The 25,922-nt window shown below is 37.3% G+C and overlaps 1 protein-coding gene across 2 annotated transcripts in view; it reads right to left on the bottom strand.

Moving 5' to 3' along the window:
- Positions 1 to 180: 180 nt before the first annotated feature.
- The window catches only part of LOC127628961 (diacylglycerol kinase alpha-like), a 55,030-nt gene continuing 29,288 nt past the window's right edge, over positions 181 to 25,922 (bottom strand). For both annotated transcript variants that reach the window (XM_052105959.1, XM_052105958.1), the window contains 18 exons: positions 25,690 to 25,764; positions 25,174 to 25,290; positions 16,023 to 16,140; positions 15,601 to 15,689; positions 14,673 to 14,792; positions 14,105 to 14,203; positions 12,500 to 12,586; positions 12,166 to 12,239; positions 11,989 to 12,063; positions 9,817 to 9,902; positions 9,588 to 9,677; positions 9,084 to 9,244; positions 8,895 to 8,959; positions 7,876 to 7,966; positions 7,315 to 7,492; positions 6,897 to 7,014; positions 1,787 to 1,847; positions 181 to 1,400 (listed from right to left, as the gene is read on the bottom strand). In XM_052105959.1, coding sequence (XP_051961919.1) covers positions 1,320 to 1,400; positions 1,787 to 1,847; positions 6,897 to 7,014; positions 7,315 to 7,492; positions 7,876 to 7,966; positions 8,895 to 8,959; positions 9,084 to 9,244; positions 9,588 to 9,677; positions 9,817 to 9,902; positions 11,989 to 12,063; positions 12,166 to 12,239; positions 12,500 to 12,586; positions 14,105 to 14,203; positions 14,673 to 14,792; positions 15,601 to 15,689; positions 16,023 to 16,140; positions 25,174 to 25,290; positions 25,690 to 25,764 — 1,785 coding nt within the window. In that variant the 3' untranslated portion in view covers positions 181 to 1,319. The remainder of the gene's footprint in view (positions 1,401 to 1,786; positions 1,848 to 6,896; positions 7,015 to 7,314; positions 7,493 to 7,875; positions 7,967 to 8,894; positions 8,960 to 9,083; positions 9,245 to 9,587; positions 9,678 to 9,816; positions 9,903 to 11,988; positions 12,064 to 12,165; positions 12,240 to 12,499; positions 12,587 to 14,104; positions 14,204 to 14,672; positions 14,793 to 15,600; positions 15,690 to 16,022; positions 16,141 to 25,173; positions 25,291 to 25,689; positions 25,765 to 25,922) is intronic.

Raw genomic sequence — 25,922 nt, forward strand, 5'->3', positions numbered from 1 at the left:
TAGTTCAATGAACGTACAATAACACAACGAGACAATAAAAGCCACTTAAACTAATTTAATCCATATTGCTACATGAACACGACTGATCTGCTGGTGCAAAATTATTTCAATCTAATGGCGCCCCCTAGTGCTTGTATGCGGTACACATCAAAACAAAGACACGAGGTGATTCAGTAAACATTGACATGTTTATTCAGACAAATTCACAAAATTAAAAGATCCTTTACATTCTCAGGAGCGGCGTAAATTAAAAAGCCTGCCAGAGTGCCGTAGATGCTATTTACAAGCAAACTTAATAAATGATAGAAAGAGATGTGCCAATGTGTTTTATGATTTTGTTCATTTAATTATCAGAAATGGAGCAATAGCATACTAAATACAATAGAATGGCATTTCTATAAACTACAACTATCATACTTTGTCAATATCTGAAATGGTGCAAAATCAGTTCCAAAAAGTCAGTCACCGAACTGACTCAATACATTCTGGATATAATAAAAAAAAAAAGAATGAGTTAAAATTATACTGTTGATTTTGTTTCAATATATAATCTAAACATTTCACAGGCTACTTCAGGTGTAAACAATTTAACAGCAATTAAATTAGATGTGTCGAAAAGCTCTTCGGAATTTGGATTCCTAACGCTATTCGTTATTCAGGCAAAGAGCACATTGGCACCTTGTTTGGCTTGGTTTAATCTGGATTAAACATACATAATGATCAGTAACTGCAGTGGCCACAGAAGATTTACAATAAAGCCAGAAAACATCTGAATTAGATACAAACAAAGCAGTGTTCTGCTGTGTTCGCTCAGATCAGTTTAGATCACCTACAGCATACTACAAAGTTGCTGAGCAAATTCTACATCAAACCTAAGCAACACAACCCATACAATGGACACTTTGGAGCGATGCAGATTTTTTAATGCATATCTACATAACCTTAAAACATATAACCATCATATTCACTTGGAATAAACTGTGAACATACTAATATCACATCAAAAATGTATGTAAAAATTGCACAACCTACTGTTTAAGACAAATATATTTCTTTCAAGAAAACACATTTAATGCACAGTTGATGTTAATGTGGGCTAGTGAAGAGATTTGTTTAAATAAAAACACAAACTAATGTAAGGACAATCCCCTAATCGTTTAAAAAAACAAGACAAAACAAAACTGAAACCTTATTCAGCATTCCCTACAGAAATACAAACTGGCTGCAAACAGGCGTTGGCTTCAGTGTCCGTGTTAATGTGCACAAAGTTTTGAAGCAAACCGGATAATTCATAGCATTGGTCAGGCAATCGGAAAACTCTATTTCAGGTTGAAAAAGCCAGAGGATTTCACTGGAGGGCCCACTAGCATACTGGCTTGGTTCTTATGTGTGATGTGAATCTAAGGAAAAAGAATGAAAAATGGATAAAACAAGATTATGAAGTTAAATCTTTATTCAAATCTCACTTTATGCTGACATTTCTTCTATTTACCTTATGCTCAAAAAAACATTTTAGCCTATATTAAAGATTTACACATTTAAATTGCATAAATGTAATGGTGTAATTTAACAAATCTGAATTAATAAATGTTTTTTTATGTTAAAGATTACTCAATTATTCAATTTGATAAATCTAAAATGCATAAATCTTAAAAAAACAATTATTAGAGTGTAGGAGAATTGATCAGAAGGCAGTTTTGTGTGTACAACTGAAAACTAAATAGTCAAAAGGATGATTTATGGTTAATGTTTAAAGTGGATATTTTTGAAAGTGGTGTACACTTACGGTACAAGGTGGCTGCATCCACGGCTCTCCATCAATCTGCATGGGGAGCGGCTTTTTTGTCCTACAAACCAATGTGCATTTTTAAATACCAACAATTAGCAATTATTTATTTTAATGTTTTTTTTGTTTGTTTGCTTTTTTAGTCTTATTGGGAATTATTTATTGCTGCATATTATTTCCAATTTCTAAAATTTCCTCCAACCACCTGGCTTCATTCTGATATGCCACACCCACTTTCCTCAGTTTTTCCTCTAGTGGAATATCCTGTTACACTGAAATATGTCACATTACTAAAGTAAAATACTGTAGGTTGTGAATGGTGTTTCACATTGCTTTTGAAGGATGCCCAGAGCTGAATGTTGCTCTTGATAGAATCAGAATAACTTTTATTTGCCAGTACTTGTGAGATACCAGAATGTACCTTGGTCCCATTTGACAGTTACCCAAAATGCAACAATGAATACAGTTACAAATCTGTGTTTAGATCCAACATGTCTTTTAGACATGAGTACCCAGCTTGCGTTTCTCTTGTGCTGATTTATCTGACCAGGCTGCTTCAAAGGAATAGTTCAATCCAAAATGAAAACTTTCTCATCATTCACTCATCCTCATGCCATCCCAGACTGTCTGACTTTTTCTTCTGCTGAACACAAATTAAGATTTTTAGAGGAATATTTCAGCTTTGTTGGTCCATACAATGCAAGTCAACAGGGTCCAAGGGGCTCAATAAAGCACATAAAGGCAGCATTAAAGTAGTCAATATGACTCCAGTGTTTAAATTCATATCTTCAGAAGCAATCTGATAGGTGTGGGTAAGAAACAGATCAAAAGTCCTTTTATCATATAAATTGTCCTCCCTGCCCTGTAAGGGGTGATATGCATAAAGAATGTGAATTGCCAAAAACAAAAGAGGAAGAACATCTTAGGAGAGAAGAGTGCTGAGGACAGTACAAAAAGGACTTAAATATTGATCTATTTATCACCCATACCTATCATTTTGCTTCTGATAATGTAAGGTATAATTCATGGCTAGGTGTGCATTAAACCATTTTAATGCACGATGTGGAGGCGAAGAGACTCTGTGAAGTCCATTCAAATAGTATAACACACACCTTGCCGTGGATTGTCCCACTTATACAATTAGTCACAGCTGTCATAGATATTTACAGTGCAAATTTGGACTGGAAGAACAATAATGGTTAACTTCCATCCAGAGGTGGGGACAAGTCACACATGGTCAAGTCCAAGCAAGTCTCAAGTCTTAACCATCAAGTCTCGAGTCAAGTCTCAAGTCGCAGTTCAGATAAATCAAGCAAGTCAAGTCAAGGGTTCACCCTAAGCAAGTCAAGTCAAGTCCTGATAAGTTTCAAGTAAAGTCAAGTCACACTACTAAAATAAATAGAGGTAAATTTTTTCGATACATATTTATTTTTGCACAGAAAAGATGAACTTGTATACATATATTATGTATCTTATTTATTATACATTTGCTACATATTAATCATATGCATATCTGTGCTACATTAATATCTGAAAATAAAATAAAATTGTGTTGTTTACACAAAACATTCAGACATTAACATTACCTGTAAACATTAAAACAAATTTATTTTCGTATGCACAAACATTCTTTAAATTTTTAAAAATTATGTAATTTAAGGAAAATCAATTTGCAAAACCACATTTATCAATCAAATCAAATCAAATCACTTTATTGTCACACTACCATGTACACAAGTGCAACAGTAGGTGAAATTCTTGTGTGCAGTTCCGAGCAACATAGCAGTCATGACAGTGACGAGACATATACCAATTACAATAAACAACATACTTACACAAAACAATTTACATATCAAATGTACACATACTTACACAACACAATAATGATATACAATGTACAGTAAACAATACACACAATATACAATACACAATATACAATAAGTGGGAGTATGTGAAATATATATATATATATATATATATATATATATATATATATATATATATATATATGAAGTAGTATATTGAGGAGAATATGTTGACAGTCCAGTGTGAAATTATAGATGAATAAAGTGCAGTGCTAATTATTGATCGTGATAGATCAAGTGTTCAACAGTCTGACTGCTTGGGGAAAGAAGCTGTCATGTAGTTGGCTGGTGTGGGTCCTTTATGTGACCAAGTGTAAATGGAATCGTTTTGATAAATCAGAATCAGCTATCCGATCTGAGAAAACGCATGAAGTGGCCAGGTGTAACGTTAAACATAGGGTTGCCAACCACGACAGTTTTCTGTAGCCTTGTGCGAACTTATTCAATATAATTAGACTTCTAGAATGTTCTTTCAAGTGCAAAAAAAAATATTTTTTTAATTTAGTAGTTTTTCTTATCATAGCCAACAAATGTCTTCGGAAACTCCTTTTCCTCGATTTAATGAAGCCTATATGTAAAACGCATTTGCAGCTGCACAGCCGTGTATATATGCTGCATATATCTATGCCGTCTGGCTCGCTCATAGGATGTGCTGCGGCAACTGCACAGCCAATGGCGCGAGCGCGGGTCAGAGCCCGCCCAGGGGGCGCCAAGTCCCTGAATTTTGCATTAAAGCAGGTCTTCGTTCATTCATAGTCTGTCTGACATATATATTAGAATAGAAGCTATGTGTCTCTCAATTCATTGCACTGAATTGATACTAAAAAATACGGAACAAAGTGCGTTCCGTATCAGTTCAATACGGAACAAGACTTTATATTATACTATATATTATAAGTATTATACGGAACGGTTGGCAACCCTAGTTAAACAGCCCCTTAGAAATGTTTAGGTGCGTGCTAGTGATCACATCGGCGCCTCCATGTTAGCCTGTCATGCAGCAACGTTATGTGCAATGCTTTATAGTTTCCACACGCAGTCCACAAACTTGAAAATGCGCACATTTAATACATACATTATAACCTACATGTAATATTGAGCTGCCCGCTCATTTTAAGATGCCAATCAACATTAAAAAATTCAGGCTACGCCACTGTTATAATCAAATTCCCCAATAAGTTACATCTATTTACGAGACGTAACAGTATAATGATAATGCCATGGTCACATTTCTAATAAGAAAAAACATAATATGCCATCAAGGCCAAATTATGACAAACAGAAAAGATTAATTAATTACATTAGTAATCGTTATAACGTAGATCTTAGTGAAACTGACTATAAAGAGATTACTTTCTTACCTTTCCTTGTGGTTCTTCTTGATATGTCGAACGAAATTTGACGTTGTGGTTGTCGTGTCGGATGTTCGTGCCTTGCATATTTTGCAACTGGCAAATCTTTTTTTATAGGCACAGGCACGGTCCAGTTCAAAGTCTGTATAGCCAAACGAGACAATTTGTGGAGCTCGACTACTGTCTGCCATGTTTGGCGCGGTTTGAATTGAGCAGCGTTAAAGGCACAGATGCCAATAGTGATGCTGACGTCACAATATATATATTTTTTAATTAATTGTATTGCTGTTTGTTTATTATAAGTTCAAGTCATTGTCGAGTCTTCCACTTCAAGTCAAGTCAAGTCTCAAGTAACTTGTTCTCAAGTCAAAGTCAAGTCAAGTCATTTTCGTACTTTAATCAAGCAAGTCACAAGTCCTGAAAATTGTGACTCGAGTCAGACTCGAGTCAAGTCACGTGACTCGAGTCCCCCACCTCTGCTTCCATCTACAGATCATTAGATCTAGAGTTCTGCCCATTCTAAATCAGACGCAGAGATAAAGTAGTGCGATAATATCACATTTGTTTTAATTAATTAAATAAAAAGCTGTACGAATAATAATAGCCACATAATGTAGAAGGGTCTCCATTCTGAGCTTCATTTAGCGTGTGATCACGGGGCGCCCTCTAGTGGGTATATGCGCACATGTTGAGCAGAGCAGCAATATTAATGATTTTTATCATATTACAATCCAAATCGTCGTACCTCGTCTTGCAGGACAGTGAAAGACGCATTCAATATGTCCCGCTAACCTTTCCCCCCCGCTCTGTGCAAAACAGCTGAATGTCAACCCACATTTTCCTTACAAGCACTTTGGATGAGTAAATACAGGGCTGATGAACACTGGTGTCTTATTCATGTTTCCTGTAGCGCTTCACAGTTCGTTTAAAGATGGCACTGCATGATTTTATGAAGTTGTTTTCTGATGTGATGGGTAATCCTGGCTCCAAGAATATATTTGTGTCCGGAGGTCGTTTGAACTGTGGCATTAAACTCTCGCAATGTCTCGTTACGGAGGACAGCAGAGTAGGTGCATTAATACAGAATGGCATTAATTTAAACTGACTGGAACTACTTGTGCATTAAATGGCTTTAACAGCATTCTAGCCAATCAGAATGGAGTATTCCAACAGACCATGGTATAACTGGATTTATAGCTCAGTAGGTCCTTAATATGCAAGTGAATGGCGATTTCTCTTTTGACGCTCCAAAAACCACAGACTGTCTGCATAAACGTTATCCATATGACACCAGCTGTTAATGTCTTCTAAAGCGACACGATTGCTTTTGGTGCAAAAAACACCGCTTGGACTCCATCTCGTGAAGCATTGGATTATAGTTAAAAACTACTTAAATATTTATATTTTTCGCACCAAAAGCAACTATGTCGCTTTAAAAGACATTCATTTATCAGCTGGTGTAGTATGGATAACATTTATGCTGACTGTCTGTGATTTTTGGAGCATCAAAAGAGAAATCTCCATTCACTTGAATTTTAAGGACCTACAGAGCTAAGATATTTTTCTGTTTTTCTGGTGAAGAAAGTCATATCATGAGGGTGAATAAATAATGAGTGTATTTTCATTTTTGGGTGAACTATCCCTTTAACCATCATATGGATTACTTTTATGCTGCCTTCATATGCTTTTTGAACTTCTAAGTTTTGGACCCTGTTGACTTGCATAGTATGAACCTACAGAGCTGAGATATTCTTCTAAAACTCTTTGTTTGTATTCTGCAGAAGAAAGAAAGTTATACACATCTGGGATGGCATGAGGGTGAGTAAATAAGAGAATTGATTTGTGGGTGAACTATCCCTTTAACTACCAGCACCCTTAAGATATTTGTCTCACCTGATGGTAATCTGAGATGTTTTGGCAAGTCGGACAGCACTTTTAAGCCCTGTGTATATCTGTCCCATCTCCATGGCTCCTTCCAAACCCACCACCTCCACTCGCTTATCACTCATGTCTGTTTGGAAGGAGACAATTGTTTGGATAACTTTAATATTAAAAGGGTCATATATCATCAATTATGTACCCCCCCCCCCCCCCATTCAATTTGTATTTATTTTTTTACCATCATCCACCCTGTCTCTTACCCTTAGAATTAAACAGATTGGTTTTTGCTTCTGTGCCTTTAAAACATAACAACGTAAATGCCTTTTTTGCATGTCCCTGCCCTTTTTCCTTTTTCCATTACACTATGAACTCATGATTCTTCATGATATGACCCTTTTAACAGTTTCTTCCTGTATAAAAGCCAACCTACCTTGTGGGCTCACTTTTAAGATTTCAGGGTCAACTATGACCTCAGGTAAGTCCTGGTCAGCTTTGTCTGTCTTTTTGGCTTCACCCCACAAGTTGGACCCGCCGTGCATGCTGGGAATGTTTAGAACCGCAATGCCCTCCAGGGAAAGATTACTGAGATCCAACTGGGTCCCACAACACTAGATAAGGCCAGACAGAAAGGTTGAGCTCACTTCCGTTTCATGATTAATATTTAAATTTCCAATTACTTCAAGCCAAATACTTGTAACATGCGTAAGCAGATTTTTAAGTAATGAATTGCATTTACTTCATATACTGAATTAATGCCCTTGATCTGGTAGATTGAAATGGGATTGGCTTGAGCCCCGCCAGAAAAATAATACCAGAAGCAGGTTAATAAAAGGTGTTTATCACTCTAATGGACTGACAACATGCTTTTAGTTGATGATTTTTGAGGAGCTGTTGGAGCCCTTTTCAACACCAGAGAAGATGGAGCAAAGAGAGCTAGAAATATTATTGACTTCCTTTCACTCACATTGGAGTATGATTCTTTTTCTCTTACCTCAATGGTGAGACACTCCTTGAGTTTTTTACAAGATCCTGAGATTGTCTCGGATGTAGCAAATTCAAAATACCATAGTTTGTTCTTCATTCTGAAAGAAAGAAATATATTTATAAAATAGAAACCACAAACTCATCCTAAAAAATAAAGACCAAGGACGAACCTTATTTATAAGCACTACATAATTCACAAAGGCCAAGACTGAGGTATTCTCTTATATTATAACTACTAAAACATGTGATGAATCTCATACACAGTGGGGTAAAAATGCTTCTTTTCTTTTTTAAATTTCTAATTATACTGTAAACAGCATAACAATTTGAGTAAAAAGACTGACACCAAATTCAAAAATGAACATGACTTTCAAACTTTCTTAGAATTTGGAATGTCCCCCTTTTGCTTTAATGACAGCATGCACTCGAGCTGGCATAGACTCTGTACGTTTTTGAATAAACCTGATGATCCATGTTATCCCAGCAAGATCTGAGAATGTTCAGAAGAGCATATTGTGTGCTTCAATGGAATTTGCTTATTTGAGTAGTGATTGAGAAATAGTGCACAATGTTAAACATTTCTTATTTATTTTACATCATACACATTTTTCGAAATTATTTCCAGTTAAAATTTTATTTAAAAATCTAATATAGAACCCCAGTTTTTCAATGTGGACTCAAGAGTTTTGAACCCCATTGCATATTATTATTACTATTGGTATTTTTCAGCAATACATTTTTCAAAAAATATGTGTCACATTTTTCCTAAAGAAAATAAAAAAATTAATAATATTTATTATTTAAAAAAAAAAAATATATATATATATATATATATATATATATATATATACAAAATGATTAAATCTATATTTAGATTTAATTTAAAGGTATAATTGTATTATTTATAATATAAATAATATATTATAATAACACCATATTCATTATAAATATATTGTTTATAATTATATATTTGAATTATTTTATATTTAATTATTTTTAGATCTGCTTAGTGTGCAACATGCCCACCTGCTGTTAAACTTCTGTGGATGTTTCTCCCTCATGGTGTGGAAGCGGTGAGCAATGGAAGCATCCTGTTAGACAGAATCAATAGAGTGAGAATGATATAAAATATAGAAAAAACAGAGGTTATAAAAGGTTATTCAAGCTATATGGAAACATCCACTTCAAATGGAAGGTGTACTGTATGTGTCTTACCACTCCAATGGAGAAGTAATTGTTGATGATTTCGTAGGGAACTGGGTCACCTCTCTCCTGACTGTCCTCTAGAATCACCTGTATGCTCCAGCGATCCATCCGAACTACAGAACTGCCCTCTATGTCCTTCAGGATCCGGCCCAGATCCATCCCGTCATAACCTACAAAATCATAAACATCAAACAGGGCACATTGTTATGCTTCATATGTCTTAAAGTTTAAAGTTTACACAGAAAAAAACAATCAAATTATCGTAGTGCAAAACATTGTTTTTATTACTTTAATGTGAAATCAAATATATATTAATTAAATGTTTTAATATTTATATATCTTGGGTGTATTTGCTGTACTGCCTTTAATTTAAGCTGATTTAAATAAAAATATTTTTTACTGTAATACCACAAAAATGCATTACACTTAGGAGAATCACAGTAAACTTAAACATTCTGGTTGAATTAATGGATTTCATAAAGGGCGATTTATATGCACTGCAACTCTTCTCACCTCCTCCCCATCGAAGGCAGCGAGCAAGATCATTGCCTGTCCCAAGAGGAAGTACGGCCACAGGGGGGCACACTGGCAGGTTAGATTTATCTTTGCGGAATTTAAAATGATGGTTAGTTGAAAGTGAAGAGAAACCAAGACAAAACACATTCACTATCACCACAAAATCTCATATGCTTTCCTGTGGTGCTGAGGTGTAACAAAATGTATCTTTTTTAAAGTTACCCACCTATGGCGTCAAGTATCCAGCCCACTGTGCCGTCACCTCCACACACTAATATTCTATAGTCTGGCAGATCTCTGAAGAAACACAACCTGGGTTGGAGAACGTAATATAAGCTTTTGTTAAGGTTTAACAACAATATTTCTATAGTGGGGTGCAACAGTCTGAGACCACCTAATGTAAAACTGTACGACGGAAGTTTGTGCTCTCTAGCGACATCTGTGGTTGAAACTTAAAATTGCAAGCAATTTGCGGAAGAACACACGTGAGCTGTGTACCGGCACGGCTCTTCTGCGCGGATAGATCATATGATTTGAGCTTAAAAGGACATCGCCTGGACATGTGCAGGTTCGGAGCCTGGATTTTTGCATAGGGGTGGACGGGCAGGGGCCAGTAATCAGTCTGTTTGTGTGTGTGTGTGTGTGTGAGCGTGTATTTATCACTTTGTGGGGACCAAATGTCCCCATAAGGATAGTAAAACCCTACATTTTTGACCTTGTGGGGACATTTTGTCGGTCCCCTTGAGGAAAACAGCTTATAAATCATACTAAATTATGTTTTTTGAAAATGTAAAAATGCAGAACGTTTTCTGTGAGGGTTAGGTTTAGGGTAGGGTTAGGTTTAGGGATAGAATATAAAGTTTGTACAGTATAAAAACCATTATGTCTATGGAAAGTCCCCATAAAACATGGAAACACTACGTGTGTGTGTGTGTGTGTGTGTGTGTGTGTGTGTGTGTGTGTTTGTTGTCGGATACAAATCAGAGAGGAGTGGAATCAGGACGCCCGGATGGAGAGGTGGGGTGGACAATGGGGTGGCCAGGCTTCTGTCCGGGGTGACCACCCACCAGCTCCGCCCCTGTCTGTGTGTGTGATCATGACTGGGAGATATTCAGAGCCGGAGTAATTTGTTCTATTTTCATGTTCATATTATGTTATTCTATAAAACATTTAAAACAGAAATATTACTTGCTTTGATAAAGAAACAACAACCGTATTTACTGTACATATATTGAATGAACGAATTATAGCGCTGATATCACTTTTCTGACACTACACCTAAAGCATTTTTATGTTGATAAAAAAATTTTAGATTATATTATACAGCATCAGTTGATAATGCAAATAAAACTGTAACACTACAATAGTATGTCTATGCACCACACACAATCAAACTGTAAACTAAAAACATAAAATTCAATAATGATGGGGCTGAAATACACTTTATTAACCATGAAAATAATATGTAGAAATATGCCTTTGAAACATTACAGTAATACGTTTAATTAATAATTTCTTTAGCAGTAAAGTTATAATAGATAGTTACACACTAAACAAATGAAAATGTACATTACTGTGCTATGAAATTGAAATTGGGACATAACAACTTGAGATGATTATACATTGTAAACAGACAGACTATGTGCTGAAAGGACAATAAGTGATTGCTTGTGCATTTCTGTGACCGGGGCAAAATAAATCATAGTCTTACGGTACCTGTAAAATACAGTAACGCTATAAAATACTCAGAAGTCATGAATATTAATAAACATTACAGTAACTTCAGCGGTAGATAGATCGCGATCAGTTAACACACAAGTATTGTATATGTTCGATTCAGATGATGAACAATTTTAGCTACAACAACCCTACCAGATAACATATCCAAGCATTAAAACAAGTAAAGAACTTCGGCAGACAGTTAATAGATAAACATCCATCCAGACTGCAGTGATGCTGTCCTGAACTGTGTGACAGTGACTGACAGTACTGAACAGCATAGTTTCCCCAGCCAGAACACGCGACAACTGGTGCTTATTTTCTGTGTTTACGGACATGAGGTAATGATGTATGGATGAACATCATAAGCCAGTGATTTCAGGCCAAATAGAAATATATTTTTTAGGCTTACCGTAGTGAGGGTAAGGTAAGGACATTGATTGAAGACATCATTTAATTACTCAATCAATAATGGCATTTTGTTTATGTTTTTTTAACCAAATAATCTTCTGTAGTGCAGCTTTAATACAAAATTTGTCATTACAGTGTGAGTGAGACGTTTGACAAGCTACATTTAAAATGAGACAAAAGCACCAACCGTGCAAGGATTGTTGACATTTTTAGATAAAGACCTCACATTTCTTAACAAAATATGCTGAGATGGTAGAGAAATTCTTACCCTGGTGTTGGTCCACCATTGGAAAGGTTATAAACTTGCTGAGGATTCAACAAGTATTGGAATTTTCGAAGGACTCTGTAAAAGCATAGACATTTTGACTGAATCAAACTTGTGGTCAAAATTTACATTTCCAACGCATTTGATGAAACAAAATCTGGCAGCAGGAAATGTTCGCACCTTTCTCCCTGTTTGCCGCCACTTTTAGGGTTCACAAACACCAGAAGAGGATGAGTGTTAGGAATTGGGTTTATCTGTTTGGGGAGATGATTTGTTAGTGTCACTCTAATCATACAGAATCTATATATCGTGCTAATGGAACTTGCTAAGGAACAGCTTGTACCTAATATACAGACAGCATAAATATCAACAAACAACACTATGCATTGACTAAAATATGTATACAGTATATAGGTTCATTGTTATATAGTTTTCTTTTTCTTGCCCTGAAATCAGTAAATGTGTTCAGGCTTCATTGCAAGGGTAGATTGGCAGTAAAGGCAGAGCTCTTTACCTGTAGTACCTGACCATCAGGTGTATTGTTGTGGTCAATGTCATCACCTGCACCTGAGCAGCCGTTCTTTGCAAAGTTTGGCCTCTCCTAAGTGGTAATACAATGGGGACACAAAGAGCACAAGGATAATGGAACAATACTGTCAATAAAATAATAATTAGTTAGCACTGTACACCCTTTCCTCTCTATATGACTCTGTATACACCAAAACATAACAACACACCCTGCTTGATTTTATGATGTAATTATTTTGCTGGCTCACTCTATTATGTTATCTACAGTTGAAGTCAGAAGTTTAAGCCCCCTGAAACTTAAGAAACTGTGAAGCCATTTTCAGACATCTCGGCCTGGATGAAGGAACACCACTTGCAACTCAATCCAGCCAAAACCGAACTCCTGGTCTTTCCAGCCAACCCTGCTGTTGAACATAACATCACAGTGCAGCAGGGTTCGACTACAGTAACACCTTCAAAATGGTCAGAAATCTACGGGTAAAAATTGATAACAAACTACATTTCACAGACCACATCTCAAAGACCGCAAGATCATGTAGATTTACACTCTACAATATCAGGAAGATAAGACCCTTCCTATCTGAACATGCCACACAACTTCTTGTTCCGTCACTTGTCATAACTAGACTGGACTACTGTAACGCTCTCATTGCAGGCCTCCCTGCATGTTCAATTAGACCCCTGCAAATGATCCAGAATGCAGCAGCACATCTTTAATGAACCAAAGAGAGCACATGTTACACCACATGTTGTCTCTCTCCATTGGCTTCCAGTTGATGCATGTATCAAATTCAAAGCTCTGATGCTGGCATATAGAACAGTCACTGGGTCTGCTCCAGCATACCTAAAATCATTTACTGTATGTAGAGCTACACACCCACTAGAAGCCTGCGGTCGGCTAAGGAACGTTGCCTTGTTGTACCAACACAAAGAGGCACCAAAAGACTTTCCTGGACTTTCAGCTTCATCATACCACATTGGTGGAATGATCTTCCCAACTCCGTGAAGCTGACTCACTTTCTGTCTTAAAAAAATTACTTAAAATGCATCTTTTCCAAGAGCACTTCACTAGTCACTAACAAAAAAATAGATAAAAAATGTGCAATTGTATCTGTTTTGAATACTATTCTGATGCTAGTGAAACTTTGTAATATGCCACTTTTGTACCACTGTCTCCTTAAGATGATTCGCTTATGTTTCCTCTTTTGTAAGTCGCTTTGGTTAGTCGCATCTGCCAAATGAATAAATGTAAATGTAAATTTAAATTTGTAATGTAATGTAAATTATCTGATAAAGCAGGTACATTAGGACCATTGCCATTATGGCTTGCTTATTTATTTCTTATTTATTGGAATTCGCTTAGGTAAGAAATGGCCTACTATTAATTAATATAATAAAAAGTGTAAATGCAAGCATGCAGTATATTTTAGTGTATATTGCTGTTGCAAATTAAGCAAACTGAATCAACAGAATTTGTTTTGGCGTGACTTCCAGTAGTGCTAGAGTGAGACTTTGTTTAGGTCCATTTTTTATGGCAGTAATACATGCAGCTGGGTAGATATAGGAATTACAGATTGCATTTCTGTGTTACCTTGATGACTGGATATATGGCCCATGGTGGCAAAATATGATCCTTGAAAGAGCCACAATCGCATTCTAAGGGTTCCTGGACTGCACACTCATCATGCCTCTAAAATATAAGAGTAAAAAGGACAATTGTAATGGATACCTATAAACCACCTGGGTGCATAAAAAGAACAAATTCAGTGATTTTGTATCAACAGTGATTTCAGTGAAACAGTGATCATACAGTAATTTCATAATTTACTTTCATCATGTCTTTCTTTTTTCCATGGAACACAACTGGAGATGTCCATCAGTATGTTAGTCTCAGTCCTCATTCACCGTACAATGGAAGTGAATGGTGACTTAGGTTGCCTTTCTGCCTAAAATCTACTTTTGTGTTACATGGACAAAATAAATTAATGCGGGTTTGGAACAACATGAGGGTGACTAAAGACAGAATTTTTTTTTTTTTTTAGGTGAACTATCCCTTTAAGTACATTATAACCTCTTGTTTAAGTCATTATTATCAACTTTATTATACAACTGTATTTTGTTGAAGTATCCAAATGACAGAACAAAAGTCTCAATCTCACCATGGTGTGACACCAGACACAGCGTTTCCCAGTAAGGCCATGCAAACTCTTAATCTTCTTCTGACATCTGTCACATTTCCCAGAATCACAGTTTCCACTCACCCAGTCATGGGATGCAATCTATAGACAAACACAAGTTTCGATTTCAGGTGTACACTTGGCAGCGCAAACGAAAGATGGTAAACACTTTACAATAAGGTTCCATTTGTTAACACTAGTTAATGCATTAAGAATCATGAACAAACAATAAACAATATATGTTATACAGCATTTATTAATCATTGTTTACGTTTGTTAATAAAAGTACAATTGTTAATTGTTAGTTCATGGTAATTTATGTTTGTTAACAAATACAATTTTTGATTTGTAAAAAATTATTAGCATATGTTGCAATTAACATGAACAAAGATTAATAAATGCTGTAAAAGTATTGTTCATTGTTAGTTCATGTTAAGTAATGTTGATAACTAATGATAACTAATGGAACCTTATTGTAAAGTGTTACCAAAAGACGTTTGTTGTATCACAATCTTGATGTTTAATGACTTTTATAGTGTCATTAAGATTACTTGCATATTGTACTGCCTACCGCATATACAGTACACTGAATACTGCCATCAGTGAGTTTCACTGATGTGAAACAGCATTCAGTATGCAAAGATAAGCATTACAAATTATTCTACATTGTTATCACATGACCTTGTTACGTGCATCTTTAATTTAGCAAATGCATTCCTGTTATCATCTCGCAAATAAAAATGCTTATTTTTTCATTCTGTATACTGCAGAAATATACAGTATGTAGTATGTTCATTTATAATTTTAGACTTATTTCTGAAATGTACATACAGTTGTAAATTGTTAATGCATTGTACAATACGGTGAATACTGCATTAAACAGTATCCACAAAAATAAAGGTGTGCTTACCTTGGTCTCTTTCTTTGACATCACATATGTGCGGGTGCATGGAGCAGGATTCCTATTGGCACATCGGCCATGGACTGTGTATTTGCAGCCTGTATATGATAGCAAAATGTTGTGATACCAAACTTATCTGAGATCCAGAATTCAGAACTTAACATATTGGTTCACAAGGTTTCTAAAACTTCATCAGTGCTTTAAGTAGATAACCACAGTACACTTTGGCACATTGCATTTCTGGACTATGTCTATTTTAGCATTTTTTTAATATTTGTTTAGCTTTTTAATACTCTACCAAATAAAAGTGGATAAAGTACTGGAAATAATGTGGAGAAATTAGATGTGATGTAGAACAGATTCAAACATTGAGCCACATGAGCACTAGAGTTGTTTAACCTTTCTTGTAAATTATGTAAAATTCCACTCACAGGTGCACCAGAGACCCTGTTTGCGTAGACCAAGCAGCATATTCTGACAGACGTTGCAGTACACACGCTTGTTAAAATGCTTCATCCTCCACAGATGTTGGCCGTCTCTTTGGGTAATCTTAAGAAAGGCACAAAAATAAAATAATAATAAATAAATATATATATATATATACAATAAATACAGTGTACAATTTAGAAGGAAACGTGAAATGTTATGTTCTCTGTGATGATTTATATCTGGCAGTCTTTTTCAGATTATCATTTTTATTGGTTGCTCCTCAATCATGACACATAACAAAACATTCATGAACAGAGTCAACCATTATTCCCCTTAAACCTCATTATTTCCCTTCTCCCTTCCCAATCCCCGACCTTAAAAAAATTATAAGAATAAACACACACATTTATAACTATAAGTCCCTCTCCACTGTCCCTCCCTGAGAGCTCTCCATAAATGCCAAATAGATGCCCCACTTTTTTTCAAACAACTCCCGGTTTCCTAGTCTTTTATACACCACCTTCTCAAATGCTGCCACCCTGCCCATCCCTATGTACCACTCCTGAAACGAGGGTGCTCCAGCCAACCTCCATCCTGTAAGGATGACCTGTCCATTGATCACAACACCGGCCTGGACCCATCCATTTATGTACCTATCCACCAATCACGGCTCCATTGTCCAAAACAAAGAGCAAAATGAAACCTGAGTGCCCAATACGCAACACACAAAACCCTGAACCCTCAAGTAAAACTCCTGGATCTCAACCCTCCACCAAAAAAAAAAAAATGGGCCGTTTCCCAATCCTCCGACCGGCACCGCCAGCAGGTGGGTGCGTCCCCAAGACCAAGATCACACAATCCAGATGGGGGTCCAACAGAATCAACACAAAATCTTAAATTGCATAAGGTGCACCCATACATTTCCAGATGCAGACCCAACATTCCCCAAAATCCTAGCCCACACTATCTCCTCCAAAACCAAATTCAAATCCCTCTCCCACAATCTCCCAAGAGAAGTCGAAGCTCCGACCCTCAGACTCAGAACCGGCAGGGAGCAACACACCGATGCCCCACGACCCCCTCCAAAAGCAGAAATCACCACCCCCAGAGTATCTGCCATTTTAGGGGGGTGTATGCTACTCCCAAAAATAGTACAGAGGAGGTGGCGCAGCTGTAAATACCTATAGAACTGAGATCTGGGAATCCCAAAATGTTGAACCATATTTTCAAAGGATCTCAGCACTCTACTCTCATATTGCTCACTTAGCGTATTATCCTCCATCACAATCGACTCTCTCCAGCAGAGACTTATTAATACATAATTTGGGGTTCAGCCATATGCTTGAGGCAACATTTAAATAAATGTCTGAATTAAACACTCTAGACACATTTGTCCATACCGCGAGCAAATGCGAGATAACACGGTGTAACTTCTCCAGTTAGTTTGATAGAAAGGCTTTGCAAGGGCGAAATATGGGCAATAACTTACTGTTCAATACAAAACCAGAGAGGGGCTTTCTAAAGTGGAAGCAAACAATGAGCCAAATATCTGAGACTGAATGCATAATAATAAAACAAAATCTTGGGTAGGCCTAGCCCACTTTTGTCAATCGGCCTATGTAACTTACTGAAATGTAATCTGGGAAGTTTACCATTCCAAATGAAGGACGCTATGTTGTCAAATTGCTTGAAATATGAAAGGGGGACATCTATAGGGAGAGATTGTAGAAGGTAGTTGAATTTTGGAAAACAGTTCATTTTAATAGCATTAACCTTCCCAATCACATATAAATGTAATGAAGCCCACTTTGTCCACATTGCTTGAAAACCTTTTTTATTAAGGGACAAAATTATCTCTAAATCACACAAATTTGCTGTGAATAAAATACCCAAATACTTAATGACCTGTTGGGACCACCGGAAGGCGCTCGGCTGAAAAGCTGTTACCGGGCAGTACGCTGTCAGAGCCAAAGCTTCGGATTGAGACAAATTAACCCTGTATCCTGAGAATTTAGAAAAAGGCAAGGCAAGGCATAGATCTAGTATGGTCAGAGACTAATAATAAAATATCTGCGTAAAGCAAAAGCTTATGCGCCACACCTCCCGCCACCACTCCTTTCTTATCGGGGCTATCCAGACTCAAATAATCGGAAATTAATCAATTTGTTTGTACCGCCGCTACCGGGTGTCTATAAAGTAACTTAATCCATCCAAAAAAAAAAGGATTCCCGAACTTGTACATTTCCAAAATCTTAAAAAGATAATCCCATTCTACCATATCAAATGCCTTTTCGGAATCAAGTGAGATGGCCGCGACCGGAGTCTGATCATTCACCACTGCCCACATGACATTAATGAAATGCCTAATGTTATCAGAAGAGTTACGGCCCGAATAAACCCCAACTGATCTGTATGTATAAGAGATGTCATAACTTTACTTAATCGGTTAGCCAAATGTTTAGCAAAATGTAATGTCGCTTTTAAGAATCAGACTGATCCGGGCTTGCATAATGGTTGCCGAAGGTTTTCTATTCTTTAAGGATTCCATATAAACTTCTAGCAAAACTGGACCCAGTTCTGTAGCATAAGATTACATAATTACCTTGCCAAACTCCTCCAAGGTTATCTCAGAATCAAGAGGATTTATTTTGCTCAGTTGTCAATTTAGGAAGTTCTAATGCTTCTACAAAGTTTCTAATATCCTAGACATTGATTTCAGCCTTTAACATTTGTTGGAATTCAGGATTTTGCAAAAGCGAAACATTAAAGTGCCAACTATATGATTTCCTTTTCTCCATATATGGCAACACCTCTAAACACACCAGGGCGTTATCTGAGACTAAAATGTTTCCAATTGAGCAATAAGCAACTGATTAAATGAGGGACTTGGATAAAAAAACTAAATCTATTCTAGAGTAAATCTTATGGACTAATGAAAGAAATGTATAGTCCCTCCCAGATGGGTTCAAAAGTCTACAAAAATCTGTAAAACCAAGATTTGTACACATCCTGTGAAGCATCAGTGTTGCTCTAGAGGGCTTGCACACTTTTGCTTCACTGTGGTCAAGGACTGAGTCCATCAAAAAATCAAAGTCTCCTCCCAATATTATATCATGAGGGGTGCCAGCGGCTTGCAACATCCTTTCAAGATCTATAAAAAGCTCTGATCATCAATGTTAGGTGCATAAATATTAGCCAAAATAAAACTTTGTCCCTGAATTACAGCTAAATCAATAATGACTCTTCCTAATTTATCTTTAATCTGTTAATCTGACTTAATCACTCCAATGTCTTGCAAGAAATACTCCACATATCAAACTCCAGCCAATAGGAGGAATAAGTACAAAGCATGTGTAGATTCATCCTTAAAACTGTCCTGAATTTGTGGTACTTTACAAAATAAACTCCTAGACCCGCTCCAAATCCACCTTGGTCGCTAGTGGATTAGCAGATAATTCCCTCTCCGATGACTCCAGATAATCTATCCTTTCTCGACATCCTCCACTCTTGTAACCACATCAGTGAACTTCGCTTCCATGGCAGTGATCAAACGACGTATCACAGCAAGATCCTTCAAGTCAGCAATGACCTTCCTCAGCACTGCCAACATGTTCAGCATCTCTCGTCGCATATCCCGCACCTCTCAATCTAATCTGACTCCAAGGCTCACGGCCTGCTCAGGGGCATCAGCTTGAGCATGTAAGTGTATATTATTGTCTCCAGAGCCTGAGGATTTTGAATTCTTTGACATATTGTCCTCCTAGAACAGTTATGGAACAGAGTGTATTGAATCTCACCGGTTTATGTCATTAAAAGTGTTAAAACTAGCAAAGTGCGCAGAGCTCGCCATTAACACATCCGATCCTCGCATGGCGTCACGTGACTCCGCTTTATCTTGCGGTCTTTATTGAAATGCACCATTGTTCCAAGAAAGCTGGTATGAGAATTTTTACTAGAAAAATAATTATAATTAACACTTTACGTAATTACAAAAATATTAGAATCCATTAGATTCTGAAAAGTAACCATAAAAATTGTTTACAATAATAGAAAACTGGCCATTCTATAAAAAATGTGTGTGCTATGCATATTTAAGCTCATTACTGTATTGTGTCCCTCCTCTCGTGTCATTTGTTTGAGATTAATTCTGAGTTTTAGTTTCTAATGTGAACCACGGGAATGTTTGTGTTCCAAATTGGTTACTTATGACGTTCCATGTCGGTTAGAATGCTGCCATAGAAGGCAGCTCACTGGGTTTTGGAACAGGCCCTATCCTATGATTCACAACCAGTGGTTAAGAATGTAAGATTCAAAGTAAACAAGGTTAAGAGACAGCAATAACATATGTACTCTCATAGCAAAAGTACATTACTTCTAATCACTTTATTAATAGATGAGATAAAGTTGTAGTATGTAACAATTTTCATGTAATATTCTGCTATTTTTGCCAAAGTATGAACAGCTTGTAACGCAACTTAAAAAAATGAGCCCTTCCCAGACTTCCTACGTTGCTTATTAAAGCCTGTAGACTGATTTTCATGCAAAGGGAGTGGTTGGTTTTGCCGGGAAAATCCAAAGGATATGACATTTATGCACACTCCCGAAGGCCTTCTACTGAATCCCATCTGGCTAAGCAGGAATGTGATAGTGGTTGAGTGAAATTTTGAATGAACATAGGCAGGGCATTTGATTCCTGGAGGGAACTTTTGGGGATTAAAATCTACTAGGTTTCTTGATCCAAGTACAACATATGACATACAAAACATACAATAGTGCAACATAACAGTGTGGTGCAACAGTAAATGTTTTATAAAACAGTCATAACTGTGTAATTTTAATTATATCTCATATGTCAGCATGATGCCGGTGGATCAAATTCTCTTTGTATGTTACATCATAGTTTTGGCTGATGCTTGATCGTTTGCGTCCCTATGGAGTGTGTGCACGAGCGCAAGCATGAGCTACAGGTAGATGGCTGCAGTTCAATTAATGGCCACAAGTGTCATTAATAGCAAGGGTTTCTGAATCTTACATACTACACCTTTTACATTTACATTTACATTTATGCATTTGGCAGACGCTTTTATCCAACGCGACTTACAGTGCACTTATTACAGGGACAATCCCCCCGGAGTAACCTGGAGTTAAGTGACTTGCTCAAGGACACAATGGTGGTGGCCGTGGGGCTCGAACCAGTGACCTTCTGATTAACAGATATGTGCTTTAGCCCACTACACCACCACCACTCCTTTTAGTGTCATTTACTTGTTTATTACACAATGTATCCTTATCTTATCTCACCCATTAGGTATTTGTTGTAAATTCAATGGCCAACTGAATGTGGTGTGGGACGACTCGAGACATTATGACTCACGCAGTCACATCAGTTCTTTATTAATAGAGCTTTGGTTTGAGTGACTCAGGCGGGAACCACAGGCGACTGGGCAGGAGATCTGAAACTCAACCCGCACAAACATGCCGTAACTGGGCTTGATGATTCAGAATACCCCCCTCCGCCCACGGCACCCGTGCCTCAATTCTGGACAGGTGAAAATAAGTCCCTAGAATTGATTTGTGGCAGAGCATGACCATGCTACAAAGGCCTGGATTGCACGTGCAACTTTTTCAGGAATAAGTCGGAATTTCCATTTCAAGATACATAGCGTGTACGTGACAGTACAAATTGCATTTACTGAAAATGACAGTGACCGCTGAAGATGACTGGTGTTAATAACAAATGTCTTTAATAATTGTTACTTCCCTATACTGTGTAATTTTAATTATGCTACCTGATCTGTCAGCATGATGCCAGTGGATCAAATTCTCTTTGAATGTTAAAGTGAAAACAAGAAACAGGTGAAAACCTGGATAGCAGGAGCCATCTCTACTCTTTAGGACTGTTGTGAGTGTACTGACTGGCACATGTTCAGGGAGGCTGCAACATATGGCGACTCTACCAACTTGGAGGAATACACAGCATTGGTGACCAGCTACATCAGCAAGTGCATTGATGATGTCACCTTCTCCAAGACCATCACCGCATGCTCCAACCAGAAGCCGTGGATGACTGCGGAGGTGCGTGCGTTGCTGAGGACCCGAGACTCCGACTTCAATGCAGGCGACAAGGCCAAACTGTCCCAGGCCATCAGAGGCAAATCGCGCACATGCCCAGAGAATCCACAGTCACTTCCAGGACAGCGGCAACATGCGGCGCATGTTGCAGGGCATCCAGGCCATCACCAACTACAGGACAACATCAGCTGCCTGTGACAAAGATGCCTTCCTTCCAGATGCGCTGAACGACTTCTATGCTAGGTTTGAGTGATCTAACAGAATATGTTACAAATTACATTTTACAGCATGTAATCTGTAGTGGAATAAATAAAAAAAGTACTCTCCCAACCCTGTACATTGGTACAGTATAAACAGACAGAGCACTGTTGTTGTTAGCTTAAGTTAGCTTTAGCTCACTGGAGAGTGTGAAGCCAGCTAGTGGTCTAGTGTTACGCAGGACATCCACCGTGATCAATAAATCTGCATAAAATTGAATGGCATGTACACTAATATTTTTCTATTTGTTTCCATGTCTCAACCTCAGGATTCACATCTTGAGGTTACCAGAGCCGGCCAGATCCAGCTCCGTTCCTGCTTGGTGTCGGACTCCACTATACGTGTCGCTGAGAGAAACTACATCCAGTGCTAGCCAGACATCACTTCAGTCTTTTGACTTCAGAGGATGAACTGATGCCAGCTACAACTGTAAGACATCAGATCATATGCAACTGCCTGAACCTTGGATTTAGGATAGACCTCACCGAACCGCAACGAAATTACCTGCCGGTTGAACTGTGATGCACCTCATCATTGATCTCTGCCTGCATCACCTTTGTCTATTATTGATGGACAACACTCTTAAAATGGAATACATAGACTATCAATTAATTGCCAACAAAAGCCTTCATCAGCCAATTCACAAAGAATGCATCTATGTGAACTTCTGCAGTTAATCCAGGATGGACTTCAAAGACATTAGTCGTTAATCTTACAGTTCATATTTTTAAAACAATGGACCTAAACGCATACAAATTTAAAACCATGATTGCACTGCACACAAATAACTAATATTGACATTATAGGTATTGTTTGGCCAGAGGGGAACTGGCCCCCACAGTGAGTCTGGTTTCTCCCAAGGTTATTTTTCTCCATTAAACAACATCTTATGGAGTTTTGTGTTCCTTGCCACAGTCACCTTCAGCTTACTTACTGGGGTTCTAAATACAATTATTATTTAATTATTTAATTTCTATACACAATTTACAATCATATTTAATCAAACTACACAATGATCACTGTAAGACTGTAAGTTATTTGACTTATTTTGTAATTTGTTTTTGTTAATGCACGATTTCCTGTAAAGCTGCTTTGAAACGATGTGTGTCGTGAAAAGTGTTATACAAATATAAACGACTTGCCTTGACTTGACTTGAATGTTAACTTGGGAACCAGCCAACAGTCCCCATGAGAAAAACAGCTTAAAAAAACATACTAAATTATACCTTCATGAAAAAAGTTAAAATGCAAAAAGCTTTCTATGTGGGTTAGGTTTAGAGTCAGAAGATAGAAAAAATCATTTGCTAAGTCTATAAACAATAGAAGTCAATTGAAAACCCCACTATGCTAGAAACATAAAATTGTGTTTGTATGCAAACCGAGACAGTAACTAAGCCATGTGTGATGCAAATGGTTGTGAATATCAATGCATGCTTGCGAGGGTGTAATAGAACTGTTATTTGCACCAGTGTGAAGTCATCATCGCTTTGCCTTGCTATGGTGAAGCTGAGCCACTGTTACAAAAGAACCTGATCTGTTCTATGCTGAACAGTGTAATGTTAGACACAATGAATAAATTGTAAAGAGAACAAGCCAAGCTTTCTGGGTGTTAAACTTGACACAAGTCTTGACACAGAGGAAAAAATTGTCTTGAACCCTCCAAAAATAGCCCCCCAGTCCTCCAAATCTGCATCTGGAACCAGAGCATGTGAGTGAAGCGATAGCAATTTCCTCTCCCCACTCCTCTCTAACTCCACTCCGGGTTTTAGATTTCCCACTCCTTGCTCACTCCCTGCTCACAGATGAAAGAAACCTGACTTCGAATTTGTTCCAAAGCTAAATTTAGAGTTGGGTCAAAGTAGACGCAAACTTGCCTCATATTTGCCATTCATTATTTTCACATGCAAATGAGCTTGTGATTTGCAGCATATGTTTGCCAGAAGTTTGCTGCTCTTCACTGGTAGTGGTTAACCTGCAGAAAACCGTTGGCAACAATGGACAATTTGCGGCAAATCTCATTTGCATGTGAAAATGATCAGTGGTGGATTTGTGGCAAGTTTACTGCCTCTCTGAGGCTGAACTCTCTAACAATTAGCATTTTATTAGCATTTCCATGAATATTTCACAAATGTAATCTTTTTTTTTTATTTCTGACCGTCTATTATCATCTATTGTTAATTGTATATTCATGTTTAATACTTGGCAAATTCATGCTGACATGCAATAGCACTGTTCAGCTGTGACTTCAATTTATAGGCGAACCCAGAAGGCCGATTCGCAATGGGATCCCTCAGGAATCTTCTATTCGTTTTAATAATGTTTTTTTTTTAATTTATGAGTAAAATAAGGTCTGTAGTAAACATTTCTTGAATTTACATGGACATTTTGTTTTACAAAATAAATTACACACATTCAAACCTCAAACGTGAATTATGAAGCTGCCGTGTTTTAAAAAATATATATGTTGCAAGCAAGTTCCTAAATTAGGACTACAACTACCTCAAGCATGTGAGTGTACAGGCCTGATAAAATGGAAAACTGTTGTAGTCCTTCTCTAGCAACATACTTATTAAAAAAAAATGGCAACTTTATAATTCACGTTTGAGGTATAACGTGAGTAATTTATGTGGAAGAACAATACATCCAAGGATCTTCAAGTAATGTTTACCACAGACCTTATTTTACTCATAAATCCAAAACTGCAATTATAAAAACCCATAGGAAAATCCAGAGAAAACCCATTGCTATGAAACGCAAATTCTCTTCTGAGTTTTTGGACCACAACCGGAACAGCTCTGTTGCATTGTGTTTGTGCTTTCCCACCTTCAGTCCCAACAACACCAGCAGGGGGACGTTATTCATGCCCCCCTCCACCCATTCCTCCAAAGACACCGTTCCACTGCTGTCTGAATCAATTGCTGTCATCATATCCTTCAGTACCTGAGAACACAGTGAAAAGCAGATGAGAATGTGCGTGGGTCGCAAACAAAAACCATCTAATTTCTGTTGTAACCTGTACATTATATAACCAAATTACCGCCTAAGGCAATGTGCATGATAAATAATCTTATGCAAACCGTGAGACCCTTTCAAAAATGGGAACATTAGGCAAATATCTTGTGAGATTCATTTTTTTCCTTTCTTATTTGCTCCATGACAAGCTGATGCATGAGGAATTTCTCTCTAATAGGGTGTAGTTAAAGCTGTAAATGTCTTGCAGAGTGAACAGACATTTCAATGCTTCTTGGCAGCTATCACACACACGCGCGCACACACGCGCACACACACACACACACATGCACACACACACACACACACTCAAACATAAAAGAAACTCACAGGCCTCAGTTCAGACACATCCCAACCAAGATAGTCTGCTGCATGCATCATCTGGGCAATAATGCGGTCCACTTCCTGTTTCACAGAAACATGATAGGTTAAAAGCTTACTAAAAGACATAATTGAAATAAGATGATTCAGTTTTGTTACATAATGAGGAAATGGAAATAAGTTTATGTATGCCACATTTTATAGCCATAATGAGTCTAAACAATTTGTCCATTGTTTTACAA

Source organism: Xyrauchen texanus, chromosome 35 (assembly GCF_025860055.1).
Source record: "Xyrauchen texanus isolate HMW12.3.18 chromosome 35, RBS_HiC_50CHRs, whole genome shotgun sequence".
In the NCBI taxonomy this organism is placed as follows: Eukaryota; Metazoa; Chordata; class Actinopteri; order Cypriniformes; family Catostomidae; genus Xyrauchen; species Xyrauchen texanus.